At 37.3% G+C, this 25,184-nt stretch overlaps 1 protein-coding gene across 4 annotated transcripts in view; it reads left to right on the top strand.

Annotated features, from left to right (window-relative positions):
- DOCK4 (dedicator of cytokinesis 4) overlaps positions 1-25,184 on the top strand; it is a 256,201-nt gene that overhangs the window by 83,417 nt on the left and 147,600 nt on the right. For all 4 annotated transcript variants that reach the window (XM_055807173.1, XM_055807174.1, XM_055807171.1 and 1 more), the window contains exons 2-8: positions 6,144-6,227; positions 7,224-7,264; positions 9,678-9,733; positions 11,580-11,676; positions 15,478-15,626; positions 17,078-17,162; positions 18,904-19,055. In XM_055807173.1, coding sequence (XP_055663148.1) covers positions 6,144-6,227; positions 7,224-7,264; positions 9,678-9,733; positions 11,580-11,676; positions 15,478-15,626; positions 17,078-17,162; positions 18,904-19,055 — 664 coding nt within the window. The remainder of the gene's footprint in view (positions 1-6,143; positions 6,228-7,223; positions 7,265-9,677; positions 9,734-11,579; positions 11,677-15,477; positions 15,627-17,077; positions 17,163-18,903; positions 19,056-25,184) is intronic.

Below are 25,184 nucleotides of genomic sequence, written 5' to 3'. Positions count from 1 at the left end.
CTGGGTCCTGCACTTGGGTCACAACAGCCCCACGCAGCACTACAGGCTTGGGGCAGAGTGGCTGGAAAGCTGCCTGGGGAAAAGGACCTGGGGGTGCTGGCTGACAGCTGGCTGAATCTGAGCCAGCAGGGTGCCCAGGTGGCCAAGGAGGCCAACAAGGTGTTGAAGGGGTGTTGAAATATTGGAACAAGCTGCTAGGGAGGTGGTGGAATCGCCATCCCTGTAGATATTGAAAAGATGTGTAGATGTGGTGCTTAGGAACATGGTTTAGTGGTAGACTTGGTAGTGCTGGGTCAGTGGTTGCATTTGATGATCTTAAAGATCTTTTCCATTCTAAGTAACTTTATGATATGTAAAGCTGTCCAACAGTGAGCACAGACAGGCAGTGATGTGGATGAGAGCAGAAATATGATGTTTCGTTTGAGAAGCTGGACCTTAAAGTGTCATTAGATTATTCCTTCTTTCTTCTTCTTTTTTTTTTTTTTTCCCCCTAATTGCATTGGTGCTCTGATACGAAGGTAAGGAATGGAAACTTCTTTCCAATTATTCATACATGTCCTTGTAGTGGAAACACATAGAAAGGATGTTGTGTAAGATTTCACATAGTGTTGACAGATTGAACTGATTCTGTTATATTGAAATGTAGAGGAAGAATATTAAGAAAATATTACAGTATTTGATTAATTTTACAAGTTAATCAGGTAACTTAACTGGTTATGTCATAAAGGTTCTTCTCTTTCTGATTATTTCTCCATAGTTCTCAAGGAAATGGGTTCTTTCGTAACTTGGGTTTCACTGCACCTGTGATACTCTAAAAATTCTAAGCTTGGCATTATAACCAATGCTGCTTTAGTATTGCATGTCACTGTAGTTCTCACTATATAACTTCACCTTCTGTATGGATTAAGCTTTTGTGTCCTGTGTTGTTGTCTTGCTTTCTTACCCTCTGAGTACCCTTTGGGAGCAAGAAAATACTTAATGTGAGCTGGCTGTTGTATTTGAACTCAGTTTGTAAAAGAGTTTTGAGATGATGTCCGCCTACAAACTTTGATTGTGGAGTTCCACATTTGTCCTGTTGTTGAGAGGTGACTGAAGTGGGCATCAGTCACTACACCTGTGCTTCAAACACAAACAGGACATTTCTATGACCTTCAGGTACTACAATGACAAAAAAATGTATCTAGATGTAAGTGCTTTTAATACTTAGCTTCCTGGGGGCATGCATGCGGACAGTGCATCTGCACAGACTGCAGATATTGGTAGCTGAGCTATATTCAGAGTGGATTTCTTTTTTTCTGTCTGTCGTCTTATTAAGGCCTCTGCTATCCAGTTGCAGTGGAATTGAGAAGAAAGTGATAATTGCACCAGCTACTGTTATTATGAGAATGAAAATGGTACATATTTGACGTGCATGGCTCTGTGAATGCTGTGTATATAAAAAGCCCAGTTCTATGAGTATGATAACTATGTAGTGCTCTCAAGGTAGGTTGAGAACTCCTTAAGTCATGGTCGCCTCACAGTGATGGATTACTTATTTACTACTACTTGGAGAAAGAATTAGGGAGCATCTGCAAAGTGTTGCAGAACAATGCGGTCATTGGAGGAAAGGGCAAGAGATTTAGTGCATGAAATTTGTATCACAGTGTTGCGAATGAGTGGTTTAGGTTGCTTGAAGAATCACCATAAAGGGTACTAGCAAAACGGCTTTAATGTGCATTTGTGGGAGTGTGACTTCACAAAGTTTGATGGCAAGGTTCAATCTATTACTTATTACATGGGTGAAACATACGAAAGAAAATCAAGTTGGAATCAAGCTAGAATGATTTGCACAGAGATCAGAGATGCAGAAGGGGGTAAGGGAGACCCTCCTGTTGAGTCACAAGGTTGAGTGAACCCCCTTGCTTTCTAAACGCCTGATGGATCTTAGATGCAGCTAGATCTAATCTTAGTCTCAGGCTTGGACAACAGTTTATGCCTAATGGAGGAATATGAAGGATAAAAGAAACCCTCCTGTTAAGTCATGAGGTTCAGAACGGACCCACTTGCTTTCTAAACTCATGGAGTTTAGGTGTGTCTAGGTACAATCTTAGTCTCAGACTTGGACAATGGTTTATATCTAAAGGAATATAAAAAATAAGGAAATTCTCCTGTTGAGTCTCAATGTTCAGAACAGAACCCCTTACTTTCTAAAATCCTTATAAAGTTTAGGTGCATCTAGGTCCAATCTTAGTCTCAGACTTGGAGAATGGGTTTAAACCTAAAGGATGTCTAAGGTTTATTCACAGTTTAAAGTTGATCACAAGATTTTATCAGCACTTAATCATAGACTAATAAATCATAGAATCAGTAGGGTTTACTTGAATTACACCAGTGATTTAACTATGGATCCAAAACTTATACTATACTTGCTATGAGGCATATAAACCAATTCACATACACCCGCACACAGAACCAAAGGAATAGATGGAGGGAGAGAGATGTACAAAGGTATACCTGTTAAAAGCTCCCCTTGAGTTCAGTGAAGTACTCGCATCAAATGTATTTGCATTTCTCAACAGGTGAAGGGTTGAACCTTGAGGAGCAGATGTATAAGCCCATGCCCCATCATCATCTTTCAGCAGTGGTCCTCCTAACCTCACAAACTTGGGAGTTTGCAAGCTCTGGGCGGCATCCTGCTCAGAAGGAGGTGCTGTCACAGTCTGCTGCAGTGCAGGAGAGCTCAAAGGGTCTTACTTAGTACTGTTCTTTATAAGGTTGTGAGATGATTGGCTTTAGTCATTGGTAAATTTCCATCCTGGCCATAACCTGAGTAATTTATTTTTCAGAATTCCAATAACAATGGTACTGTTCCACTCAGATTATAATCCAGGTCAGGAATGCTGCAGGGCTGTCAAGGAATAACTGATTGTCCCCCACTCCCATTCCCTACCTTGGCCAGGCAACAGGAGTTCCTGGTACAAACAGTGCAGTTCCCCATCTTAGCCGTGCAAGAGTTGCTGGTATGGTCAAGGGGCCCTTCAACACCCGGCTCATTACACAGGCACTAAGGTCTAATGGGGATTCATAAGACTGTAGGGTGGCCCAGAGAAGGATGTGAAATGCATCACCACAGATGACTTGGTTAGGAACTCTTTGTCATGGCTAAACTGCTGAACCCTGGGTTCTTCTCTGGTGGAACCGTAACTACCTCTTCCACGACTTCTTCGTTATCCTCAGTGTAGTCTACTTCTGTATATACACCACAGATAAACTAAAAAGACATGAGTAGCCACCTTCTGTCTCAGTCCCAATTCTGTAATGTGACTTGGTTATTAGAAAGTCAGGCAACCAAACATTTGTGTGATAAGTTTGTGGATTCCTGTGCTTTGCATTAAGTTCTCTGCTGCTCTGCGATGTACCTTCTTTTGTTTTGAGTGGCATTGCTAAAGACAATGAGCTGCCTGTTTTCAGCCTGACCTCACTGCAAGACCTCCACAGGAATCCAGCCAGACTTCTATGAGTCGATGGGGTAAATGTGCTGGCTCGGTGGCTCAGGTGATGCCCTCATTTCTTTCTTTCTTTTTCTGATATGCTCTCCAGGCCATCCTCCTAGAAGATATTTCAAGGTATAACTTTTCTCTTCAATACATGCCCTAAAACAAATTCTAGCTATTTTCTACGCTGTGCCAGATTTCAATCTCCTTTTGCCCTAAAAGTTTTTTTTTTTTAAAAACTTCCTTTGGAAAAAAAAGACCAAAAAGAAATCTTTAACAGATTCAGTAACTGCATAACACAAACTGAATGTCATGGCAAAGTCAGATCATAATAATGTGGCGAGATATGTTGGCTCTTAAGGAGAAAATTACTGTCATTCTTTGTATCTCATGGAGTTTAAAAGTAAGACATCTCACAACTGTAATAATACGCAAGGGTTTGGTTTGGTTTTGCATGTTGCCTCTGTTAATACCTTAATTTTATTTCAGTGGCTGCAGGTGCTATTTTGGCAGGCTTCATAAATTGGTTTTGGTTCTTGCAAGCTAGAAAGGTGACTGGAATGACTCCTGTCAATCCAGTGCCTCAGAGGAAATTAGATACACGTTGTATTGAGGGAGTTTTGGTTTTATTTTAATCTGTTCATAGTTAATAAGCTGATTTAATTTTTAGATCTTTGTATAAAAATTAATTAAATCACATTTTTCAACTTTTAGACAAACTTTTTCAATGTAAAAATACTGTCATGCAACTAACCTTCTTTAAAAATGGTGTACTTGATCATGATAGGGGAATCAAAGTAGCTGTTTTTGTTTCATAATGCTTATCTTGGCGTATTCTAGTTCTACCCTTGAGAGTAGGAGGAGCACCAAAATGAATAGAGATCTATTCAAAACTCATGCCTTGGATTAAAAAAACAACAACAACAAAGAAAACCAAACCAAAACTCAATGCTACTTGTCATGTTACGTCAAACTCTTAGGGACTAACCAGACATATAATGTCACAGGCTTTTTTAGTAGGGATAAATAAAGATCATGGGTTAAACACAATGATGATTTAATGATGATTGAAGGGATCATTGAATTCACTGAGTTTTGAAGCCTTTGGATTCTGAAGAAAGCTTTGGCAAAAATGTACTTTTTGTACATTTTTATACATTCCATCCTATAGTGTAAACCATATCCTGGTGGTTTACTCTTAAAATCTGGAACTTTCTGGCAAAGATTCACAAATGAATTTTTGGGTTTTGTGGTGATGCTACATTGCAGCTAATCTCTCCTGCTGCCTTTTGACACACAATTGACAAGCACAGGTGGTGGATGCCGGGTTATATGGTGTTTGAGCATAGTCTCTGCCTGTTGCAGGAGAGACCTCTGACAGCAGACAAGAGCCGCCAAAATGGGTTGTTGTGACAAGATCTTGACAGTCCTTTGGTGGAAGAGTAGTTACTTCATATGCTTATCTGCACCCATGGGGTTTCCTTTAGGCTTTTACATGTCAGGATTTCTTCTCATGCCTCTGAGTTGGTGTGTTTTTCACTTGGCTGTGGGATTTGGGTTTTCAAATCTAGGTGGATGGATATTTGATAGCAGCAAGATCACTGGTAGGCCACTAAGTAATTTTGTGCATTGTACCCTGCTAATACTGGTAGAAGGCCGTTTTCCTCTTCAGCTTCAAAATTAAGCTCCAAAAGAATATTATAATATGGAGAATCAGAATCACTATTGCTTGGTCTCATGGCCTGGATTAGGCAATATTTTAAGTCAGAGTTTCAGATACAGTAAACACAGGATTGAATAGCTGAATTGCTATCTAGCATGTTAATGGATTTTTAGCATTAGTTGGAATAAGAATTTTGAGTGGCTTTTGAGTATTATATTTTGAGTCTGAATGGAAAAAAAAAACCCCACAAACCCAAAAAAACTCACCTGGCTACTTTTTTAGCACTTACAATGTAAGTCTTAAAATTTGACCATTGTGAGTATTTGGGAACATCACTGCTCTGGCAGACATTTTGCTTCTGAGATATTTTTTTATCTCCAGCAAGGAAAGCCCATTTCTGTAGCTCTTGTCCCAGCCTGAGCTCATGACCTGGGCTTCACTGGCTTCGGGGAGGCTGCAGGGGAGATTGTGTGTGCACTTAATGTATTCTAGTAAACAACATGCTTTCTTGGTCTGCACCGCCTAACTGTTTCCTCACATTTGGGATTATATGGAGTGTTGGTTCTATAGCATCCATTAAGCAAATGTGAAATAAGGTTTTCCTTTTTTTGGCATGTGGGTGGTATAGATGGCAACAAAAATACTGGCACTTTCAGCTTGCAAAATTCTGAGGTCTGATATGTGTTACTGTGAGTGTTTGGAATAAAACAGTTTCTGTCCTTCCGGGTAGTTATGGTCTGGCTAACAGTGTTCTCCAGTAGAAGCTTTCTATTCATGTAAAGGAGGTCTGTAGATGTTTTTGTTGTGGGGTTTTTTTTCCAAGTCCTATATTTTAATTTTTCTGCTCATAAAAGTGGCTTAACCTCTGAATCTTTCTACAGATTATTAAATTTCAGTAAGCCTGTTTCTTCTAAAACTTAACTTCCCCTGTTAATATACTATTTTTGTTAAGAGGAATAATAATTTGTATTTTAATGTTGTAAGTAAATGAAACTTATATTTTTCAGTAATAGCTGGTTTTCGAGGGACAGTCCCACATGGCCTATCACTGGAGATCGGAGACACTGTTCAAATATTAGAGAAATGTGATGGTGAGTTCACAGTTTGGAATTCCAATGATAATGAAGTTTCATATATTGTTGATTTAACCCCATTACTATTCACTTCATTTCTTAAATGAACACATTTTTGAAGTCAATAATATAACACATTCTGACCTCTTAATTTTTTTCACAGTTCCAGTGTGCTCTAATACCTATAATAATTAAATTTCAGTTCATTCTTAGTATTTAATCTCTCTGTTTAATAAACTTTCATAGAGGTTAACAGTTAAGACAGCAAGAGTTCTCATTGTGATTCTTATGCTTTCTTGGTATTTCCAAGGGAAGCCTGGCTGCTGTCAAGACCCTTTCAAATGAATTCAGTCATAACTTCAAATCTTAAAGCAGTATAAACATTCTCTTCTGCCTCTGTTCTGAGGTAGAGAATACTAATACGATTTTAGCAAATGTCCATTACTAGTGTAAGAGAAATTAAGTTTCCTTTTTTTCATAATCTGCCTCCTTAATACATTGCTTAAGGCTTGTCTGCCAGTATGAATTTCTGATCATTTAGGATTATATAGGTATTTTTTGGTTTCATATCAGGATTATATACCTGTAAGGATACAGGAGGCATAGGATCTGTTCTTTTCAATCAGGTATATCATGAATTTTTTATAGTAATGTGGTTTATAGATTTAGAGCATTAAGTCCCAAAATTATTTGTAAATGTTGACAGTGGATATGAAACAATTTCCCTTTTGTCTGGTGTGGTGTCTAGTGCAAAATGTGCCTGGGTTACAATGTTAGAAACATTTGGGAATAGAGTTTTAAAGAGTAGCTCCTTAAATTGTGTGAATTAAGTAATCTGAATATGAGCTGGTTTAAACAAAAGACTTTTCTTCCATTGTATGGAAGTCTTTTAAATGTGTGAAGTCTGACAGTTTTATATAATTGTCCTATCTGTCCAAAAGGGAAAGATGAAATCTGTTTTACATATGGAAACAATTTGCATACTTTAAAAAGCAAAATGTTCTTTCTTCACAGGATGGTACAGAGGATTTGCCTTAAAAAACCCCAATGTTAAGGTAAAGATCAATTACAGATTTCCACTCTTTGGCAAAAATGGATATTTACTTTCCAAAAGTTTGTAGTCTCCATGTCAGTGTTTGATACTTAAAAAAACCCTAAAGCTTAGTGTTAAGTATATTATTGATATTGCTTTAATTAGATTTGGACATGGACTGCACTCTGAAATACTCCGGTGTATTAGGATGAGACACTTTAGAAATCTGAGGCTCTGGTGAATTTTCTTTTATTTCTGATTTTTAGATTGTGAGCTCAGAGAAAGCCAAATTGAAGGGAAAAGACTTCTGAGAATACGAATTGTAAATACTGTTGGAAAAGTTGGTTAGACTGTGACTGTTTTGCTTGATGCTGTAAATCAATTTGGAGCAACCAGTGGAGACAGCTAGTTATAGAAGCCACGTGCAGAGTATCAGTTGAATAAAAGATCTGTATTGTCATGTAAAATATATTGTTAGTTTTATTTTTCTTTGATGTGTAGTTTTTATTTCCATAGCAGTGTAGCTGATAGTGCTCTAAACCAGACTTCACGGATATTTTTTCTGCATTCAGATGTGAAATATGAAATTTGTATTTCAACATTTGTTCATGTTGAATATGTATAGGCTTTACCTATCTTATTTGTCTTTCTATTTTCTTAATCTCTCCTGTTGACTTGTATCTGTGACTGGAAAGATTTTATTTTTTTTTCCATATGGGAAACCATTTCAAGATTTCTGTTTTTTCTCAACACATTAAGTTTTTAGTCTTATTAAAGCCAATGAAAGAAGACCTTAAATCATCTATTGCTCCTTTAAGCCCCATTGTAAGCTTTGGGTTTTTTCCCCCCTTTCCGTTTCCAACCTTCTTCAGCTGCAAAATAGGGCACATGTGTGCTAATTTCAAAAGTTTCTTGTGCTCATGTCATAAGTAATTGGCCTTTTGTGCCTAGGTATGCAGTCTCTGCTCACATAATTTTCCTTTGCTTTATATGGAAGGTCAGTGTGAACAATAAATTTAGCCACAGAGTCTAATCCGATGTTTACTACTTTGACCTCATGGATATAATGCAATTTGATTTCTAAGACATGAGCAGTTGGGATTTGTTATTGCATCTTCTGTGTCTTTTACTGCAGTTCTCACCACATGCTTGCTGTCAGTCTTGCTTTGTGGTCTGTCAAATGTGTTGATAGAAGTTATGAACAGGTTTTCTAAACATGACTTGATGTGTGAAGAAATGAGATATATATTTTCTGCTTTCCTGGTGTGAATGTAAACAGTTTCCTGAATTTGATTTTTGAAGGGAGTCTCTCCGAAAGTAAAATAAGAGCACCTTGTAACTCTACTTGTTATTGGTATTGCTCTTATTAAATAATAAAAATTCTCTGAAGAAGATTCTTCCCTTTTTATTCTGCCAGCTTTGACACTCAAATTTTATCTGTGGCAGCTGGTCTTCAGTAAGCATGCATATGCAGCCATCCTGATTTCTGGCACTTCGCTACAAGTGCGAGGCTGTACATCTTTACTGTCCTTGGGAGATCTCTCCTGAACTACTTTACATTATAGAGGAGTAGGAGCTTTTACAAGAGCGGTTGCCTCTACATAGTAGATGCATTTTTGTTGGAAGTCTAATGTCTATGTTAAAAGTAAGTGGGACACTGTCATCACAAAGGAAAGCTATATGCAGCTGTACTTATTGTAAAGAGAACGTACAGGTATTTTTCCCTCATTGCATTATGTAATGAGCTGTAGTATATTATGTTCCCAGGCAGAAGCTTGAAGTTTAATTGCGTCATCTTGCACATTGTTCTGATTTATGAAAGCTGGTGTCCTGTAAGAGCAATTTGACTGTTGTAGCAATGCTGCTCATTCAAAAGAACAGTGGAGAGCCCTTAAAAAAAAGGACTGTTCCTTTCAGGCCACTGAGGCTCCTTAGTAGGCATCTACCATAGCTTTTTGTGCATTGCAGGGTATAGTAGCCACCAAATAAAACTTTGTTGACTGTATTTTACTTAACAAGGTTCAATAAAAAGTTAACTTTATTTTGCTTTTTTTAAAAAAACCCTAGCTGAAGATACTATTTTTAACATGCAGTTGATGTTACCCCCCCACAGCTGGTGCATTTTTTGTCAAGGTGGGAATAATTGATAAAAACATCTAAGAGGAGTGAGGTCTCAAGCAATCTTCGACATGTACTACACTTGTTTACGTTCTAATTTTCTGAAGTATTCAAGGATTTAAACTGTACTGAATCATGGCATTTTCATTTCCATTAGATCTATAGTGAGAATGTATGCTTTTTTGTGAGTGTTTTTTGGTAATTATTTGGAGGACTTTTAATTCAGCAAGCATTTGCATATTAAATGGTTCTAAATTATACTGAAAATTATATAAGGGGAGTTTTTTTGGTTTTACCTAAACTATTTTATTTTTCAGGGCATATTTCCATCCAACTACATTCACTTGAAAAATGCGTGTGTTAAGAACAAAGGGTAGGTGAAATGTTCTGGATTCAAATATTTAAACATGGTCAATGGCTTGTACCAAAGATCTTTTGTGGTTATAAAATCAAGTCATGATTTTGTTATGTTGTAATATCTTACTGCCCCAGAACTTGAAATTACTGTCCTTTTTAAACTGGTACTCCTGCATGGTCATAAAATTGGGAGTGATGTATTGTGAAAAGACACGCAGCACAATTGGGAATATCTGTCTGTTTTGTCTAGAGGAAAGAGAAAACAGTTGCTTCCTGCTGCTAAGTTTGGCTTGAAAAAGGTATTGCCTTAATTAGAAGTTACTCTGTACAGAAGCTGGCTGTTTAAGAGTAGTTGTTTTCTTTGAGGACAGCAGTTGTGCCCATTGTAAAAAAAAAAAAAAAAAAAAAAGTGTATAACTTTTGTAGGATTTCACTCAAACTGTAAATGGATTGAGATGTGCTTTCCTTTACTACTTCAGGTAATGAAGAGCCAATATTTTTGACAACAACTGATCTCTCCATTTTTAGAAGAGTTAATAAAAAACATAACAATTGATTAAAATTAGTTTAAATAAAAATTTAAATAAAAATTAAACTGAAATGTTCTGACTAAAAGAAATACTGACTATTGGGGTTTTTTTTAGATGTATCACTTAAAAAAATCTGTCAGTGATGTTAGTTCAACAATTGTTTTTCTGATGTTTTACTTAATTTGGGAGCATTCACATTTTATGATTTATTTATATAATTAATACTGATACATAACAGTTTGAAACCTGTTTGGGTAAAAATGTTTCTCACCGTAATAGATGGATGCTTAAACATCAGGTATAGGTGACCTTCATTTTGGGAGCATGATTGAGTAGAAGGTTCATGATTCATGATGAGCAAAATAATTATGAAGACTGTATTCATATTTAAAATCTTGTTCCCACAGGTGAAAATGGCTCCACATTACTGTTAAACACTGTTGTTCAGTGTGGAGCTCAAGCCACGTATGGTTTGTTGTGGGCTTGATCCTTTCTCCCTTAAAAGTGGTTTTAGATAATACTGAAGGTTTGGTGAAATAAAGTTGTTGTAAACTATCATAGTAAAAAAAGGCTTAAAGATGGAATAATTTTTGTCAGCAAGCTCCCCTGTGACAGTACTTGCCAGGAGTTCAGTCGTTTTTGCCTATTTCCTTTGTTAGTCTTTTCCATTCAGGCCACATATTCAGTGCCCTACAGTGCGTCATAGCCAGGGGCTGTCACGGTTATGTGACAAAAGTAATCCAGGCATGAATGCAAATCTTTGAAATACACTGTGTGTCAGAGCAAAGTGTTAGTGATGATGCTGTGCGAATTGGTGGTGTGGTAGAAAGTTTTTAGTCTTGACCAAGCCAATCCAACTTTTTCTTGGCCAACGTCAAAGAGGTGAGAACTCACTCACACTGTGCTAGTTTTCTTTTGAGTCTTTGTATCCTCTTGGAGTTGAAGGAATGACATTTTTTTGTCTTATTTCTATAAACAGAGATGTAAAAGAGTGGCAACAATTGCTGGTTTGGGATCTAAGCTAAAGTAGCAAGATCCCTTTGGAAATTGCAGGAATTACTCTGCTGTGAAAGTAGTTTTTGACATGCTTATCTCATAGTAGAAAGCTCACCTTGACTTCTGAAGGACCAAGACTTTCCGTGAGGTTTACATTATTTTCACCGAAGACTTTTCCATGGGGATTAATATACAACTGAAAAGTGTCATGAGCTGAAAGAGCACCTATATAGGTTGATAAGCATCCCTGTTGGCAGGAAGGAGGTATTTGTATTAGTAACTGTAATGGCATTTGTAATGTTTATGTAATATCATGTGTTCTTCTGCATGTTACAGACAATTTGAAATGGTTATTCCAACAGAAGATTCTGTTATTACAGAAATGACGTCAACTTTAAGAGACTGGGGAACAATGTGGAAACAACTCTATGTGGCAAGTACCCTGAATAACGTTGCTTTGATTTAATGCCAACTCAAGACACAGTGTTTTAGATGCTCTAGTTTAAGTATATATTTCAGAAAAAAGCATTCAGTTTGAACTGTGCTAATTATGGACTAAATAAATGTCTTAATTTGTTCCAATCGTTGACTTACTACTGCTGCTGAACTTGAGCAGCTTAGTGACTGTGTCTTGTCCAGCTTCATCGTGTAACTGTTGCATCTAGGGATTCCTTTGCTCAGTTGAAGTGTTGGAAGTAGGTGTAACAAATTATTGGAATTTTATTGAAATATAGAAATTCAGTATGTTATTGAAAATATCTCAGCCAGTTGATTTAATTTATACCCATTTTCTTACACATTTTTATTTCCTCTCACATTCACACACTTAAGAGCGCTGAGATGTATCCATGTTATTTGACCAGGATCTCTTGCATATGACACACAGCTCAAGCGATGCCAGAGCTTGTCCTCATTGCTGAGGGAGGTTGGGGCTGGTTCTTGACTAGCAGTAATGAACTGATTCTGGATTTATGTACTGCACATTGTAGAATTGGATTCTGGTTTTGAACTTCTTCCTTATCTCACACTTCATAAGTCTGAAGTCCCATGTTTCACAGTTCTCTTGTTTTCCTTATCTGGATATTTTGTGGCTCTGGTCTTTCTCTCCCTCTCCCCAATGTCTTCAGGTCAGTTTGGTTTTCTTCTTGTTTAAATGAAATGGCACTTTTATGCCATAACCTTTCCTTGTTCTGTCATTTCTTCTCGTACTTATGTATATATTTTCATATTACGTTCATACCAGTCCTAGTAATTTTATAACAACTCCCTACAGAATGCCCCTCTGAAATTGTTCTGTTTTAATAGATGCTTACAGTCTTACCTTTGTGTTTAACTATCTTAGTTGATCCATCTTTTCAAATTTCACTTTAAATCATGCTTTTTAGCCTTAACCATTCCTGGTTTCTAACCCATGTTCTATTTGTTGCTGCATTTCTGGACTAAGAACTGGATATAGTATTCCAGTAGTGGCTGTGCAAGCAGCAAAACACAAAGTGGCAATAAATAAATAAATAACTATTCTTTCTTTCTCAAAGAATACCCGTGGTGTGTGTTATTTCTATAAATTCCATTTATCACTCCATTGTGCTCACTTTGTAAATTGGGTCTCTCCAATTCTGTAATTACATCCCTTAAAAACTTCAGTTGAAGCAAAGATTATACCAATAAAAATTCTACCATTTCCTTCTCTAACTGGCTACCACCTTAGGTAGAAGTTGTTTTGTTTTGGTGTACTTAGAACACACAAAAAGAAATCTATTCAATATCTCTCTTTATTCTGACTGAAGTCCAGCTTTTGCTGACTGTTCTGCATTTTTCTTTTTTTTTGCACATCATAATTAAGGCATAGTAATAGCTATAACTTTTTTTTTTTTTTTTCTTTCTCTTGACTGTAGAGTTGTGTCTTTAAAGGTTTAACTAAAATATTTTAGTTGTAAATTGTGATTTGCATCATGAGTTTCTTAAGTTTTTAACACTTGACCTTCTAATCTACTACACGACAACCAAAACATGATTTGGACTGGGCAACCATGTGCACACATAAAATGTGGTCAAAACCTGTTCACTTGCATCTATGTAGTCTCCAACCCTTCATGTTAACTCATTGTTGATTTGATAATTATAACTTAATTGTGAGAAGATTAGCTACGTTCTGATTCAGGGGCAGCTGCTGCTACATAAGAAACAACAATAAGTGGTGCCAGCAGACCTTCTACAAATCAGGATGGTACAGAAGTAGACAGTCTGCTACCTTTTTGAGACTCTTGTATGGGTTGTGTTCAGAGAGGCTTTTTGGAAGCAGATGACCTTTCTGAAACCTGCAGTTGAAGCAGTTTCTAGTTTGCTTAGTGAAAGCTTTTATACAAGAACCTACAAAATCAAGTATTTATTTGTTCGATTCTAAGTAATAGAGTATCACTTTACACTTGACAGTGAAATTGTAATTAAGCAGTATGAACTGCTTCTTGAGAAACAAGAAAGTGTTTCTTCAAAGCTTGTTTGAAATTTCCCTAGATTATAATGGGAAGTAGCTTTCTCTGTCTGAAGCACATCTAAGTGTGATTGCTTTTCGTATGTTAACAAGTATATTAGTATATTGGCTTCTCCTGGAACAAAAGGAGCAAAAATATGATCCCTTAGAGACCTAGATCTACAATGTAAGCACAGTTGTTTGCAGATCCAATCAGCACTTTGAGATACAAGCAACTCAGACAAATTCTAGAGCTTTGGAAAAGAAAGGATACCTGAAAATGTTATTTTGAGCTTAATGGTGGTGTTAAACATTAGCATGTCTCTTGTATTCACATGAATAATTTACTTCTGTAGAGCTTTTCATCAGATACCAAATGTGCACCTGAATTAGTGTTTGGTTTGTTTTTTACCTGTAGAAACAAAAATCTTTATACACCGGTGTCAGGAAAACTGAAAACATACTGTCAGTCTAGTTAGCTAAAACATTTGTATAAAAAGTCTTTTTTTGTCTTTTGCTCTTAATTTAAGGGCTATTTGTATGACCCTTTTTTTTTGTTTTCTTATAAAGTTCGTATCTTCCTATTGTTCATACTGAAGTTGTTCCTCTTTTGGCAGCTTTTTCTTCACTGCTGTTGTTATTGCATGTTAAAAATATACTGGCTTTCTTTTTTTTCAGACAAAAAGCCAGGACAAACAAATTAATGCCCATTTTAGTAAGCTTATGAAGTTGAATGAATGTGAAGTAAAAATAGCAGATTGATCAAATGACAGTTTGTCAGAGCCCTAGAAACATAAAAGTTACTGACAGAGAGTAATGGTGCTTCTAAGTGAATTTTAGCTTTTATGCAGCAGAAGTAGCTGAACTTTGTTTTTATGCTGTTTGTTCATAGGAAGAAAGAAAAGGGAAATGGTCTTAGGGTCTTTTGGCAAGAATTAGCAGAACAAATCTGAATAGGAATATTTTTTCAACTTTGTGTGATGCATCATATAAACAGAGGTTGCAATAATTTCTTCAAGCTAAAGTTTCTCAGAAAAACTTTGTATCAAGTAAAACTAGAATTAGTGAAGGAAGAGTTAAAAGAAATTCTGTTTGGGAGGAAACTTATTGGAAATTGTTGTCCTTAACTGGTATATAATTAGAGTAGGAGGATGTGGTTTAAAAAGCAGTTGTATTCACGTAATTTCTCCTACTTCACAGTTAGATGAAGAATAACTGTCTGGGCAAGATTCTGCCTATACGATACTATGTATTTATGGTCAGATAGTAGTGTGTAGTTATATCCATGCAAGAAACTGTTAAAAGAACATGAACACTTTAAAGCTATTGCCCTTTCAAACACTTACACTTCAAATAGTCTTGAATTACATGATCACATACTCAGTTTGGATGAGACAGCAGCACAAAATGAATATGAATGAATATGCTCTTGGAATAAAACAGTGCTATGGCATGAAATAATTTGTTGTTGAGGGTTTTTTTTATATCTATCAAAAAATTAGTCTGCGTTAATATGAGACATAAGGAATTGGAGTGAAATTTTGGAGTGAGTGTGGTGCAAATACAGGATCTGTGCTAAGCTCTGAAATTATTTTATATGCATACCTGTGTGCAAGGTAAAATGGTCGCAGTACAATGAGAAGAAAAAAGACTAAGCAGGGGAATAAGGAAGGAGTTTTATTGATTTCCCCACCACATCTGTATTTCTTAGGATTGTCAGCTTATACAGGTGATGTAGAGGCAATTATATTTTTTATCTCACAGAGGAATGAGGGGGATCTCTTTCACCGACTGTGGCACATAATGAATGAAATCCTAGACCTGCGAAGGCAGGTACTTGTTGGCCATCTCACCCATGATCGCATGAAGGATGTCAAGCGACACATCACTGCTCGTCTGGACTGGGGCAATGAGTGAGTACTAATTATAATGCCGTGGCTTGAGGCTCAGTGTAGAATGTTGAAATAGGAATAAAGATTTGATAGGCACTACCATTTATTTATTTTTCTTTTAACAGACTTTCTCCTTCATTGTTTTTCTGTTCACTATGTTTTAACAGTGAAAAGTGACTTGGCACTTTATTTAACTTTTTTCTGTCTATTTATTTTACATAATAGTGGCACTGTCTACAAGAGAATTGCATTGAAGTATCTGCAACATCCTGTTATGTCTTTTTAAAACATACCTGTCCAGATTCCTATGTGATGCAGTTAACATTGCTTTATTGTCTTAACTGAAACTGTACTGGCTGGAATTGCTTTCTCTTTGGCTTGTATCACACAATTCAGTTCCTGCTTTGGTGTCTCTTAACATGCATCTTGCTACTATGCTCTGCACCTTTCTTTTATCTGAATAACTCATAAGAGCTAACACAAATCGTATTCTCTTTTTTGTTTGCTTGGTTTTGGTGGTTTGGTTTGTCCTTCCCCCCCCCCCCCCCCCCAAAAAAAAAAAAAAAGAAAAAAAAAAAGTGAGAAAAAGGGCAAAATACCTTTTGGCATTTAGGGGCTGTTTTCAAAGACTTCTCTCTAGCCTATATTTATTCATTATTATATTTTTATATATTATATAAAACTATATTATTAAACTCTGACTAAATGCAGCAACATTCAATATCAGAATTCCCTGAATTTCAGAGTTTTCTGCAGCTACTGCTATCGGAAAGCTGAAATACCTAACGCAGTGGAACAACTGTGATTAACATTAACTGTGTATGATTAACTGCTCAGAATTTTGTGCTAACCAAATGGAATTTTGATAGGTTTTGAAGTGGTTAGTTTCTACTCTTTAAAAACATATTTTTGAAAAACTTTCTAATCTTTCAAGTTTTTCGAAAGTTCAGCATGGGTGCCCTATGTGTTCTTAATCTTTATTGCTTGCTGCTGTAATGAGAATAAGTTTTATTCCAGTTGATACAAGTTAATTTCATTATTTTGTTTAGGGGATACAGCCAGGCAGCTCTGATGCCTTCCAGTCCAAATTAAAAATAAGATGATGATTTGGCATTTGATGGATATTCTTCTTATCTTCTTTTCCAAAGTTGTCATTCAAATCGAAGACGCTAGTGTGATTCACATTATATGATGTCCACAATAGTACAAAGGACAATATCAATTGTACATTGTCTACAGTGTGAAACAGATGTAAAAATTTTGGGGAAACATATTCTATTAACGTCACAAAGTGAGGAAAGTGGGGAGGAATCATCTGTGTATGGTGATTATATATTAAAACAAACTCTAAACCAACTGTAGAGTACCAATTAACATATACATTGTTTGTTGTAAATGTAAATGGAAGCTATGAGTTAATTTGTTTCCTTTGGGTGTAGAAACTACTTATTGTTATTCCATTTTTCATACAGACAACTGGGACTTGATTTAGTTCCAAGAAAAGAATATGCTATGGTGGATCCTGAAGAGATCAGCATCACAGAGCTCTACAGGCTGGTGTGTGAATATAGTACTCAGTACTTTTGCTATCAAATGACATACTGATGTTTTAATGCAGCTTTCTTCTACTTAACCGAAAGTACTTTTATTGATAAAATAAAATGACATTTCATAGTGTAATGAGTTTTACTATGAGGGAAGTTTTTCTTTTGAATAGTTATGTCATCTTTACATCTGTATGAGATGCTTTGCTTTGATATCAAATTTGTGTGCACACATGCTCATTTTACATGTTATTTGGTAAAAGTTTTATTTTCTGATATATCACTGAAATTGTGACTACTAACATTAATTTAATGAGCAATAAAAGCTTATAAGACTCTTTTTCATTAGAGTTTTACCAGACACTGGAGTCCTGTTAGGTAAGATTTATGGAAACACTCATGGTACAAGTATTGTCACAGTTAATCATACTGAGCTACTGGTCTTTTTTAATATTTTAATGTAAATGGCAGTTAAACTGCATAGAAGAGCTCTCCTTTGGATATAGGAGCCCATCTTGATTTAATAAAAGCAGCACTAATATTTCTTATTCTGGTTTAATCTCCAGTGAGGTCTAAGAAAACTTGCCTATTAACTTAAGTGGGTTTTGGCTCATACAAGTACTGCATTTGTTACAGACAGACAGTTCTGAACCTTACTTGTTTAACACTAAGGTTTTATTTAAACTAGATTTTGTTTATATTAACTTCTGCGTTTAAATACAGAATAAACAAAAATATAATTGCTACCGTTTTCTGTGGAGCTGAAATCATATATTTTTGATAATTTTTAGCTACTTATGTTGATTACTTGTGATGTCACGCCCAATAGTAACTTCTTCATGCTAGAATCAGTATACCTTTGGGCAGTTTCAAAGTCATAGTAATTGTACAGAATCCTGTTGAAGCACTAGATGAAATAACAGTGAGGAACCATTAATCATAAGAAGAAACATACAGAGGAAGAATAACCTAGAAAACTAATAATGGAACTCATTGAGTGGACTTTGGAAAATAGAGGGGGTAAAAAAGCCTTCAAACTGAGGTTATCTTGGGCTAAGTCACTTGGGAAGATTGATGTTTAAAATTATTTTTTATGCAATGTAAGGGAAAAATAGTACAACTTAAGATTGTCCTACTCTTAATGGGCAGTTAAAATGGTGAAGATTAAACTGTGAAATCAAATCAAGAGAATTTAGTATGTTCTTCATAGAGTCTGCCAATTATAAAATATGGATGTGATTTTTTTCCATTTTAAAATACTGGTATTTAGTCTTTTATTTAGTCTTTTGCAAAGGCTTTTTTGTGTATTTGAATGCTAGAATATCAGATCATTAACTATTTAAACTAGCTATGAAATACTATATTGTTCCAGCACAAAGTTTTAAAGTGGCTTAGAATTTTCAGAGTACAAAAAAGGTACAACTTCTAGAGTTATTGTTTTTCTCCTAGAGATGATAATGGTGCAGTGCAACGCTAGGAAAGTCACTTCCTTGCATTCTCCTTCTCAGATTTAAAAAAAAAACACAACAACAACAAAAAAAACCCCAACCAACAAGAAAACCCAACACACACACCCCTGCAAACCCCCCTGCCCCCAAACCCCACCACTTTTATAAGTTAGTACTGAATTAAATTCTTTAAAATTAAAAATTTGCATTAAGAAACTAGTTCAGTATTAAATCTTCTACCTCGTTTTGTTTTGAGATTTTTACAGTTAATTCAAACTGCCTGCTTGTTGTTTGTGGTATTTTTAGATGGAACATCGTCACCGAAAAAAAGACACACCAGTACCAGCGAGCAGCCACCATCTTTTTGTTCAGATGAAGAGCCTAATGTGCTCCAATCTGGGAGAGGAACTGGAAGTAATCTTCTCGCTCTTTGACAGTAAAGAAAATCGGCCCATCAGGTACCTCATGATATTTCACTGGAATACTGATTTTATAGACTCTTAGAATCATTTAGGTTGGAAAAGACCTTTAAGATCAAGTCCAGCTGTTAACCTAGCACTGCCAAGTCCACCACTAAACCATGTCCACAAGCACCACATTACCTGTCTTTTAAATACATCTAGGGATGGTGACTCCTCCACCTCCCTGGGCAGCCTGTGCCAATGCTTGACAAACCTTTTGGTGAGGAAATATTTCCTAATATCCAATCTAAACCTCCCCTGGTGCAACTTGAGGCCATTTCTTCTTGTCCTGTTGCTAGTTATTTTGGAGAAGAGAATGACCCCCATCTGCCTACAGTCTCCTTTCACATACTTGTAGAGAGCAATAGGGTCCCCCGTGAGCCTCCTCTCCAGACTAAAAATCCCCAATTCCCTCAGCTGCTCCTCATGAGACCTGTGCTCCAGACCCTTCACCAGCTTTGTTGCTCTCTTTTGGACATGCTCCAGCACCTCTACGTCCCTCCTGAAGTGAGGGACCCAAAATGTAACACAGTATTCAAGGTGAGGCCTCACCAGTGCCAAGTACAGGGGGATGATCACTTCCCTCGTCCTGCTGGCCACACTGTTTTGGATCCAAGCCAGGATGCTGTTGGCCTTCTTGGCCACCTGGGCACCCTGCTGGCTCAGATTCAGCCAGCTGTCAGCCAGCACCCCCAGGTCCTTTTCCACCAGGCAGCTTTCCAGCCACTCTGCCCCAAGCCTGTGATGTTGTGCTTTACATAAGCTTTGTCAATATACACTATATGTTTTGATCCAGGTGAGAGATTTCACATTAGAAACAAGCAGAAGAGAGTCTTGATTCAGGATAATTTTTTGCTTCCTTTTGAAACTCAGTTTCTGTACTTAATAGTATCATTTCAGGTTTAAATAATAGGTATTTCTCTGTCTTACTCTGTTTACCTGTTTCAATTTTCAGTTGATTTTGTTTGTCTAGGAACATATACACCGGTATGCATACGAAGTGAATGTTAGTTCTGTGACCTACAGATCATTTTTCGGTATCTCTATTATACTGTCTCCTGATCAGTGCACATTCAAAACTTAGAACTGTTGCTTGCTCTGTAATATTTATGAGATAAATTCTCCTAGGTACATGACTGGAATTAGTGAATTAAGAGTCTTTTTATAAAAGGAACCTGCACTTCAATGAGGAAATGCCAGTTCTTCGGTAAAAGTCAAACTCAATCTCACATCAACTTCGGGTTTCTTTTGGCCTCTTTTTTTTTCAGCTGGCAGCTGATCCTGAAACCATTCTTTTCCTGTTTCCTAGAGCTTAAATTCTGTGAGACCCCTGATAACCCTTGAATTTTAAAATATTTAATAGTTACTTCCAGCACATTTCTGGATGAGAGAGAGAACATGGGAGTGAAGAATATTGGGACCAGTATGCAGTTAATAAATATGAGCACAGGAGGAGAGCAGAGTTCTTGCAAGAGCCTTGTAAATTGTTTGAGGAACGTGTCAGGAAGATTGAACAATTAAATGCCTGTGCAGTGGTGATGCAGGTGGTAGGTCGACCCTGGCTGGATGCCCAGTGCCCATCAAAGCTGCTTTGTCCCTCCCCTATTCAGCTGGACAGGGGAGGAAAATGTAACAGAAGGCTCATGGGTCAAGATAAGGACACAGAGATCACCCACCTGTTACCATCATGGGCGGGCAAAACAAACCCAACTCAGGGAAAATAAATTTAATTTGTTAGCAGTCAGATCAGAGTAGGATAATGAGAAATAAAACCAAAGCTTAAAAATGCCTTCCTCCAGCCCCTCCCTTCTTCGCAGGCTCAGCTTCACTCCTGATTTCTCTGCCTCTTCCCCTCCAGCAGCACAGGGGGACAGGGCCTGGGGGCTGCGCTCAGTTCATCACACTTTGTCTCTGCTGCTCCTTCCTCCTCGGGGAGGCTTCTCATGCTCTGCCCTGCTGCAGCCTGGGATCCCCAGGGGCTGCAGGTGGGGATCTGCCCCACCGTTACCCTCCATGGGCTGAGGGGCACAGCCTGCCTCACCCGGGGCTTCCCCAGGGGCTGCCGGGGAACCTCTGCTCCGGGCCTGGAGCCCCCCCTGCCCCTCCGCCTGCACCGGCCTGGGGGGCTGCAGGGGTGCTCCGCTCACACAGCCTCACGCCTCTCTCCAGCTGCAGTTGCACTGCAGGCTTTTTCCCCCTCTTCTTATATATGTTATCCCAGAGGTGCTACCAGTGTCACCGATGGGCTCAGCCTTGACCAGCGATGGGTACGTCTTGGAGCCGGCTGGCATGGGCTCCATTGGACATCGGAAGGCTTCTGGCAGCTTCTCACAGAAGCCACCTGTAGGCCCCCCTGCTATCAATGCCTTGTCAGGCAAACCCAATGCAATAGGAGATCACCTTCTGCTCAGAAGGCTCCCATTCTTCATTTGCTGCTGTTTTTGGCCACTGTGTTTTTCTCTGCTCTCCTTGTGAGAGAAGGAAACGTGTTCTGGAGGCAACAAAACCAATCTGCTTTAAAACTGACCGCCAGAGAAATGAAAGGCTGTTCTTCAAAACAAAAAACTGCTTAGATAAGACAGCTCAGAAATACATTAAATATAAGCTACTCCTCTAAGTCTATTAATAGGGTTAAAAGTGTTACTCAAAATGCATAGAAAGCCATGACTGTGTACTAGTTGTTGCTGTACATACAGCAATAGACCAAAGTCCATGTGGTTCCACAAACTCCTGGGTTTGACAGATTTATGTCTGTACCTTTTAGTTAGGCAAGATAAATAACCAGCACTTTGAAGGAATATTACACTGAGTAAATTGATATTTGTTGTTAATGAAATCATATATAAAAAACTGTTGTTAGTGTGTTAGCTGCTAAATACTGACAATTCATTCTGGCTTGCACTTCAGACCTTAGTCACAGGAATGCAGTTTACTGTTGTTTCTGAGGATTAAACATGCATCAGGGCATATCTTTTGTGTTCACTCCAGTGAATGCCACAGCAGGTGACAGTTTTACAAGAGAGCTTCAGATCTTGACAGAAAAAAAATTGGGGTGTTATGGATTGCTGTAAACAAGGTTATGGCAGTAGTGATGGTGTGAAAGCAAACGGATTGGATTTCATGTTCACATGAGAGCACAAATTCTAGAGCCGTTTGTCACATGCTTGCAGTTATCTGACCTTTAGATATTGATTCCTGCCTCCAGTGTCTGTTTGCAGCTGCTTTACTACATGTGAACTTCCTCATCCCATTTCTGGAAAACCTTGAAGAAGTGAAGTGTGTTGCATTGAATCCAAACTGTATTGTAGGGTATGGGGGGAATGACAAGATGAACTTTATGAAGGTAGTTTGCAACCATCTGCAAAACAAACAAATGTACACCCCACAACAACAAAACCACAACAAAAAACCCTCACAAGAAACATTTACCTCTCAACGCGTTTGAAAAAGCTGCAGCGGAAGGGATTTTACAAGAACAGAAAAATACAAGTTATATCTGAATCGCAGAATGAACTCTGGAATGCAGAAGTGTCCAAGTTGGAGATTTAGATGGTCTTTCTTGACTAGACCTGGAAGTGACATACCTAGGTCATCACAGATTTAAACCTAAGTTAGCTGGGTTTGTTGTTGCACAACAGTATGGTGTCATGTATAATGTGTATTCGGTACAAATGGATGGGGTATTTCAGAAGTCTTTAGGCCCTGGCTGATGCATGCATGAAACAGCCTCCCTCACAAAGGTGATGTATGAGAGGAGACAGTTTCTGTGCTTCTCAGGTAATGCGGTTCACACTCAGCAATGACACCAAAGCCTGCTGGCAGTAAGAGATTTGTGGAGCCTGGATATGCAGACACTTTTGCTCATTTCTGATAAAAGTGCATGTCAAAAGCTGTGTGTGGCAAGCTTGAGGTCTGTCACAACCTAGCTGTGTCACTTGTCTTGTGGTCCAGTAGAAAAATGCTATGAAAATAATAGATGAAACTTGCTGATAGCACAGTTACATTATCATGTATAATTCCTTAAGTTTATTTCCTGAAACAGAAAGATCTTTGATTAAGAATAGAAGTATATGAATATATATGACTTAAATTTTATTTCTTCAATTTGTTACTGATAGTATTAGAATTTTTTAGTTTGGTTTCTTTGGACTTGGTTGCTTTTTACCTCAAGTTTTGGTTTTGGAAGCAGTGTATGTGTACCAGACTTGCTTCGGGTGGGTAATCCTGCTTGTTTTAATGAGACCATTTCAATGCGTAACATTGAGTAGAAGCTCACAGGTACAATTGCTCCAAAATGTGCCTTTGTGGATTCTAATACAGTGTTCATTGTCCATCTGATAGAAATTGGCATAAAGTGAGTGATCTCTGTAGCCCTTAAAGAGTTCATTTGGAGAGAGTAAAAACAGCAGAATTGACATTTAATGATAGAATTTCTGTTCTGATATTTTTCTTAAGACTAACTTAGCTTCTTGGCAGGTAGACCTGCAAATGTAAGAACCCTATTTGATTTTTTTTGTAACCTGAAGTTTATGCAATTGGAGTAGCTTTAAAAAATTGTTGGAGGACTAGAACCAACATTATCTGATTAATTTTTTTAATTGATTGCATATCTTTTTATGTTTTATGTTACCTGTTTCATATATTCAGCTGTTTGAACAGAAACATCTGTTCCAGTATCACAGTTCAACTGAATTGCAATTGTAGGTATTGAAGTGGGGCAAGTATCTACAAAAAAGAATAGCAAGGCTTTAGGAAGCTTGAGTATAGCAGCTCCCTCCTAGTCCAGCTCCAGACTAGTGCAAGAAAAAGCAGAATTAGGATGAATCTATATATTGCTACAGAGTTTTTACAGAATGTTTTCATAAAATTTGGAGTATTTATACATTAGCGATAAGAGGATGTAATTTTTACTAAAATGCATAAAACAATTTCATTTTATGATAGTGAGTTGGCAAATTTGCAATTAGTGATTTTTTTCTAATCAGCTAATGTCAGGTACTTTGAAATGGTTTAATTTTTCTCTTCCTTTATTTGGAAAATATCTGAGTTATTATTAATGTAGATAGCACATTACCATGTGGAAAAGTCTGTGCTTTGAAAAAGCAAGGAAAAAAGGAGGTACTTGGTAACATAGGAAAGGTATGGTTTAATAGTTGAGCTATATATTAAAGCACGAGAATAAAGTCATCCTTAGACCATTGTAAAATTGTAGCTTTCTCAGGCAACATTAAGAACAGATAAGTCTTAGTCACTGAAAAATGAAAGGTAATGAAACTTTTTTGGTTTTTTGCTATAGTTAGATTCTCTATGAAAAAAAGCATGCCATAGCAGCTGAGACAAAGCAAGTTATAAGCAAAAAGCAGTGTGTTAACAGTTCTTCTGTTTGACCTGGGACTAGAATTGAGTGTCTCATAAGAAAACATGACATCATTACATGCTAAGAACAGGTTAAAAGCATATAGGTGTATACAGTAGAAAGAAATTAGATATCAAATTGAAAGCCATGATCCTGAGTTTTGGCACACAACTTTTCTCTAATTCTCATGAGTCTTGTGTTTTGCCACAGGATCTAAGGTCAGTAAGTATTCTGGGCAGGGCTGATTCTAACAGGATGCCATGTTAGCCACTGTTTGTCTTTGTAAAGACAACCAGAGAAGGAAGAGGACAATAGCAATAATTGTAATTCCCTTTACGCTTTATACAATATCTTAATGATGATTGCCGTGGCTTAAGAGACAGTCCAGACTTCTGGAAGATAGGAAATGTAAGTCTGAATATTCAAAGGCAGAGCAAGGAACTGAACATGGCACTCTTTTTCTTAAAGAAAAAATGAACCCATTAATATAAATATGTTCTTCGCCTACACTATGATCTTGTTGCTCTTATTAAAAAAAAAAAAAAAATAAAAATCCAGAGTGGTCACAGCATGCTTCATATTTAAATTTATCATTGGTTCCTCTTCATCACCTTTTGTTTCTCTGATTAGTTGTGCTTCATTAAAAAAGAATCTGTCCTGAAAGAACATGCATGTATGTTTTCAGGGTGGTGGTGGGTGGGGGACGACTATGCCATCAGGCTCTGCATGAGTAGGTGGAGGTATTTTTCTGTAATTACGAGTAAGATGCC

The sequence above is a fragment of the Falco peregrinus genome, chromosome 6, assembly GCF_023634155.1.
Source record: "Falco peregrinus isolate bFalPer1 chromosome 6, bFalPer1.pri, whole genome shotgun sequence".
Taxonomy (NCBI): Eukaryota; Metazoa; Chordata; class Aves; order Falconiformes; family Falconidae; genus Falco; species Falco peregrinus.
Note: the sequence above shows the minus strand (reverse complement) of the source record. Positions and strands in the feature narration are given on the sequence as shown.